We start from the raw sequence: 6,037 nt of genomic DNA, 5'->3' as shown, positions 1-6,037 counted from the left end.
GTTCATGTCTTCTGCCCATTTCTTGATTGGTTTATTTGTTCTTTGGGTGTTGAGTTTGCTAAGTTCTTTATAGATTCTGGACACTAGTCCTTTATCTGATATGTCGTTTGCAAATATCTTCTCCCATTCTGTCAGTTGTCTTTTGATTTTGTTAACTGTTTCCTTTGCTGTGCAAAAGCTTTTGATCTTGATGAAATCCCAGTAGTTCATTTTTTCCCTTGCTTCCCTTGCCTTTTGCGTTGTTCCTAGGAAGATGTTGCTGTGGCAGAGGTCGAAGAGGTTGCTGCCCGTGTTCTCCTCAAGGATTTTGATGGATTCCTTTCGCACATTGAGGTCCTTCATCCATTTTGAGTCTATTTTTGTGTGTGGTGTAAGGAAATGGTCCAATTTCATTTTTCTGCATGTGGCTGTCCAATTTTCCCAGCACCATTTATTGAAAAGGCTGTCTTTTTTCCATTGGACATTCTTTCCTGCTTTGTCGAAGATTAGTTGACCATAGATTTGAGGGTCTATTTCTGGGCTCTCTATTCTGTTCCATTGATCTATGTGTCTGTTTTTGTGCCAGTACCATGCTGTCTTGATGATGACAGCTTTGTAATAGAGCTTGAAGTCCGGAATTGTGATGCCACCAACGTTGGCTTTCTTTTTCAATATCCCTTTGGCTATTCGAGGTCTTTTCTGGTTCCATATAAATTTTAGCATTATTTGTTCCATTTCTTTGAAAAAGATGGATGGTACTTTGATAGGAATTGCATTAAATGTGTAGATTGCTTTAGGTAGCATAGACATTTTCACAATGTGGTTTTAATTTGAATCTTCCTGAGGGCTAATGATGATGAACATTTTTTCATGTGTCTGATAGCCATTTGTATGTCTTGATGGGAGAAGTGTCTGTTCATATCTTCTTCCCATTTTTTGATATGTTTGTCTGTTTCGTGTGTGTTGAGTTTGAGGAGTTCATTATAGATCCTGGATATCAACCTTTTATCTGTACTGTCATTTGCAAATATCTTCTCCCATTCCGTGGGTTGCCTCTTTGTTTTTTTGACTGTTTCCTTTGCTGTGCAGAAGCTTTTGATTCAAGATTTGGTTCTCTGTGCTGCACACACTTGATTAAAAGGTGTAACTAACTTGCTAAAACTGAGGGAATTGTGGTTATTGTTGTTTTTAAAAACTCCCCAAATCGTCTTTTGTATGCATGAGAGAGACCACAGTATCTTGCTGAATGTTTAATGGAAATATGAGTTCTTTTAGTATTCTCATAGCTTAGATATTGCCTTGGAAAATATTTGCCAAATTAAAAATTTTCAGACAAATCAAAAGCTTCTGAAAATTAAAAATTTTCAGACAAATCAAAAGCTTCTGTCTGAAAATTAAAAATTTTTAGACAAATCAAAAGCTTCTGTCTGAAAATTTTTAATTTGGCAAATATTTTCCAGGGCTATATCTAAGCTATGAGAATACTAAAAGAACTCATATTTCCATTAAATATTCAGCAAGATACTGCGGTCTCCCTCATGCATACAAAAGACGATTTGGGGAGTTTTTAAAAACAACAATAACCATAAGTCCCTCAGTTTTAGCAAGTTAGTTACACCTTTTAATCAAGTGTGTGCAGCACAGAGAACCAAATCTTGATCCACAAATATTATAAAATATTTAATGAAAGATTGCACCAGATAGAATCTGAATATCGTATACTTTAGAGGGCACGGACTGGGATTTTATGAAAATAAAGGGGGTTAGCTCCCAGAGTGGCTGGACCAACCTTTTAAAAAACATACCACATTTTCTACTGTATTTTTTTTTTACTGTAATTTATTTATTTCAAGCCACAGGTCTACTTTTGGGGTTCCCATAAGTTATGCAGCAAGTGGTTTATAAATAAAATCGAGTCTATGATAGCGTCATCCTATTAAGAGACAGACGTGGTGGATTTTTTCATAATGTAAGCTGCTCACATGTTGGGAATCGATCTTGGTATTAATATGGCATCCCTGAGATGTATCTTGCTCCAATTAACATTATCATGCTACCCACGATAAAAAAGCCCAAGGGCAGACTAGAGAAGAGAGCAGGATCACTACTTTCAGACTCGGTTGTGGCCCAACCCATTGACTTCATCACCGCTTTCTTCCATGTAGCATAACGAATTTCACTTTCTGTCGCCTTGATCTGCGGCTCAAACCGTTCCATGATGATGACAGACAAATCCTCGGGTTTAAGGCTCCACACCCCGACCCCCTCTGCAGCCCCTGCTGCCATGGCAGCTCCCAGGGCAGTTGTTTCGGTCATAGTGGGCTTCATTACCGGGATATGCAGAATGTCTGCCTGTAGTTGCATAAGAATTTTGTTGTTGGTCATCCCTCCGTCGACCTGCAGATGACTGAGGGGAATTCCACAGTCACGGTTCATGGCATCCAAAATCTCTCGGGTTTGGAAACAAACAGATTCTAATGCAGCAAAAGCAATATGATTTTTGCTGGTAAACTGAGTGAGGCCACAGATTATTCCTCTGGCACTAGGCTCCCAGTAAGGTCCGTATAACCCTGAAAAGGCTGGCACAAAATAGCAGCCATAAGAAGTACCTACGTCTTTAGCAAGTATTTCAATTTCTTCCGACGTCTCTATAATCCCAAGATTGTCTCTTAACCAGCGAATAACAGCACCCGCTATGGCAACAGAACCTTCCAGTGCATAACATACTGGCTTGTCTCTGCCTAGTTTATAAGCCACTGTGGTCAAAAGGCCACGCTCAGAAAATACACACTTACGACCTGTATTGTATAGTAAGAAACAGCCTGTCCCATAGGTGTTTTTGGCTTGTCCCTCTTTGAAGCACATCTGTCCGACCAGGGCGGCGGACTGGTCCCCCAAGCACCCAGATATCGGCACACCTTCCAAGGCCCCAGCTTTCATGAGGCCATAGATCTCAGAAGAACTCCATACATTTGGAAGAATGTCCATTGGAATCTCAAAAAAGTCACAAAGCTCTTTATCCCATTCCAAAGAGTGGATGTTGAAAAGCATTGTCCTGCTTGCGTTTGTGACGTCTGTGCAGTGGACACCTCCGTTCACTCCCCCGGTCAGACTCCAGATCAGCCACGAATCAATGGTTCCAAAAAGGGCTCGACCCTCCTCCACAGCCTTCTGGACGTGCCTCACGTTGTCCAGAATCCAGCGCAGCTTCACGGCGCTGAAGTAGGTGCTCAGGGGAAGGCCGGTCTTGGACTTGACAAAGTTGTTATTGCCCGGGATTTTCTTGCTGAGGCTCTCGACGGTGGGCTGGGTCCTGAGGTCGAGCCACGCCACGGCGTTGTAGAGCGGCTCTCCGGTCAGCTTGTCCCAGATGACCGTGGTCTCCCGCTGGTTGCTGACACCGATCGCCTTGATGTTGGACACGTCCACGCTCAGCTCGGTGAGCTTCTGGCACGTCCTGTCGATGCACTCGTGGACGGACTGGAGAATCTCCTTGGGGTCCTGCTCCACCCATCCTTCTTTGGGGAACTCTTGGGTTAACTCCACTTGATGGTGACTAAGGAGATCCGCGGTTTTTGAATTGAAAACCAGAAAGCGAGTGGAATTAGTCCCTTGGACCACTGCCCCCACCAACGGCCCCACAACCGCTTTCTTCTGGGCTGCCATGGAGGCGGGCGGCCGCTCTGCGCTCCGGCGCCGTTTCCAGGTGATGCAGGTGCTGCGGGGGAGGGGCGCGACCTAGCAGGTGCGTCTGGAACGCGGCGTCGGAGCGTCTGCGCGGGGGCGTCTGCGCGGGGTGGGGGGCGCGGGGGGCGCCCAGCGGGAGGTGGGGGCCGCGCAACGTCTGCGCTTGAACCGCGCTGCACCTGCTCGAAGCGCGCTGCACCTGCTCGAACCGCGCTGCACCTGCTCGAACCGCGCTGCACCTGCTGCCCCCGCTTGCGGCAGAGGCCACCCCCCCGCCCCCAGCCGCTCTGCGTTTCGAGAGGATTTAGAAACAAAAAGGTCATGAATTTCCCTGTGTAAGGAGTGACCAGTGCCCTTCATTTGGCCCTGAGGATTCGTTCACACGGTGTCACCTTCTTGCCGCCTGTAAGGTTTCCCCGCACATTTCCTGTAACTGGGTCTGCTGGGAAAAGTCTCCCAACTACAGAACGTCTGGAAAGTACTTCACCTTAATATTTAAAGCTATTTTCTTTGATGTAGAACTCAAATTACCTTTTTAATTTAATTTAAATTTAAAAAAAAAATAAATTTAATTACCTTTAAAAAAAAATTTCAGAACCTTGAAACTGTTCCTCCGCCACCTTCTGTTTTGTGTTGCGTCAGGCGCGGACTTCGCTGTCATCCTTGGTTTTAACGTGTCTGTCTCCTTACCTTTCACTGCCTTTGGATTTTCTGTGTATCAGTAGTTTCGGTCACTTTCATAATGATGTTATTTGGTGTAGTTTTCTTCTTATTTCTTGTGCCCGGGCACATTGGGTGACTTAGGTCTGTGCGTTTATAGATCTCGTCAAATTTGGAAAACCTTGGGCCATTATTTCTACAAACACGCTTTATTTTCTCTCTCTTCTCTGCACAGGAGACTCCACTTACACATATTGGAGTTGTCCCAACTCTCAGTATCATTCTTTTTTCTATGATTCATTTTAGATAGTTTCTATTGCTATGACTTCAATTTACTAATCTTTTCTTCTCCAATATCTAATCTGCTGTTAAGAGTCCACTGTATTTTTCACCTCATACATTGTAGTTTTCATCCCTAGAAGTTCAATCAGAATTTTAAAAATATTTACTGAGGGTTTTGAATACATGGAACAGTTAAGATAACTTTTAGTTACATTTTCTGCTAAATCTAACATCAGTGTCTTATTCTTGTTCCGTTATGACTAATTTGTCTCTTTATTATGGCTTCTATTTCCCTGCTCCTTTACATGCCTGACAATTTTTTATTAAGAGTCAAATATGAGTTTTACCTGGTTGAATTGCTGGATATTTTCTGTTCCTATAAACTCTGAGCTTTGCTTTGAGATGCAGTTAATTTAGCTGGAAAGAGTTTGATTCTTTGGGGTCTTGCCTTTAAGGCTTGCTGCTAGAACAAGGACAGTGCTCAGTCTGTGGCTAATTACGCTCCTTTACAGTGATGAGAGCCCTTTGTATAGTCTACTCGAGGCCCATGAAAAATGTGGTTTTAATGGTTGGTGGGAATAATTTCTATTCCCAATCCTGGGCAAACACTGTTTATCTTTGCTGGACAGTGTTAACTTTAATCTTTTCATGCGCATCTTTCCCCAGGTTCAAATAGTTTCTTCACACACGTGCACTGATCAATTCTTGACTGAATTCTCAGGGAGCACCTTTGAAGATTTCCAGAACTCTCTTCTTGTATGACACTTTTCTTTTCAATACCATGTCCTGCTCACTCTAGATGCCTTCATTGCTGGGTGCTCAGATGCCCGGCTCCATCTCCTCACCACATGGCTTTTACTCACCAGGTTCCACCTGGGTTTGGCTTTCCAGTGCTGTAGCCTCAGCGCTCCCTCAAGGAAATAAGCTGAGGAAGTCAGAATACTCATGCCACTTCTTTCTTTGTCCATTAGGGATCACTACCCTTCATTGGCTGATCTCCACCATCCTGTGAACTGTTGTTAAATATTTCTGAATTATGTAAACTATTTCATTTTTTTTCTTTTTAAAAATTTTTTCAGGTGATAAATGTAGATAAACTTACTCTGTTACTCCATTTTGGCCAGAGTAGAAGACCACTGGAATGAAGCTTAAATTTTCAGATTGATTGGAAAGTTGGTGAATAAATATTCATTTACACACTAAATTTAAACTTATTAAATAATAAATGGCAATTTTCAGTATTAGGCCATAGACTCTGGTTTTAAGGTATCTCAAAGATAAAGCTCATTTGCCCCTAATGAAACCAACAGAACAAGCTATAAAATAACATAAAAATCAACAATTTTTTTTTACTGTTTTAATTAGATCATATTTTCCATTTAGGTAAGCCCTTCGAGAAATTTTTTGAAATCAGAAGAGCAAAATTAAT

At 42.5% G+C, this 6,037-nt stretch overlaps 1 protein-coding gene across 1 annotated transcript; it reads right to left on the bottom strand.

Moving 5' to 3' along the window:
- Window positions 1–1,798: 1,798 nt before the first annotated feature.
- GK2 (glycerol kinase 2) lies at window positions 1,799–3,754 on the bottom strand. The gene has a single exon (XM_059153700.1). The coding sequence runs from the start codon at window positions 3,643–3,645 to the stop codon at window positions 1,984–1,986; it is 1,662 nt and encodes a 553-aa protein (XP_059009683.1). The 5' UTR covers window positions 3,646–3,754; the 3' UTR covers window positions 1,799–1,983.
- Between the last annotated feature and the right edge of the window lie 2,283 nt (window positions 3,755–6,037).

This window comes from Mustela lutreola, chromosome 1 (assembly GCF_030435805.1).
Source record: "Mustela lutreola isolate mMusLut2 chromosome 1, mMusLut2.pri, whole genome shotgun sequence".
Taxonomy (NCBI): domain Eukaryota; kingdom Metazoa; phylum Chordata; class Mammalia; order Carnivora; family Mustelidae; genus Mustela; species Mustela lutreola.
Note: the sequence above shows the minus strand (reverse complement) of the source record. Positions and strands in the feature narration are given on the sequence as shown.

Coding starts and splice junctions, on each gene's coding strand:
- GK2 (XM_059153700.1), bottom strand. CDS start 3,645: ATGGCAGCCCAGAAGAAAGCGGTTGTGGGGCCGTTGGTGGGGGCAGTG.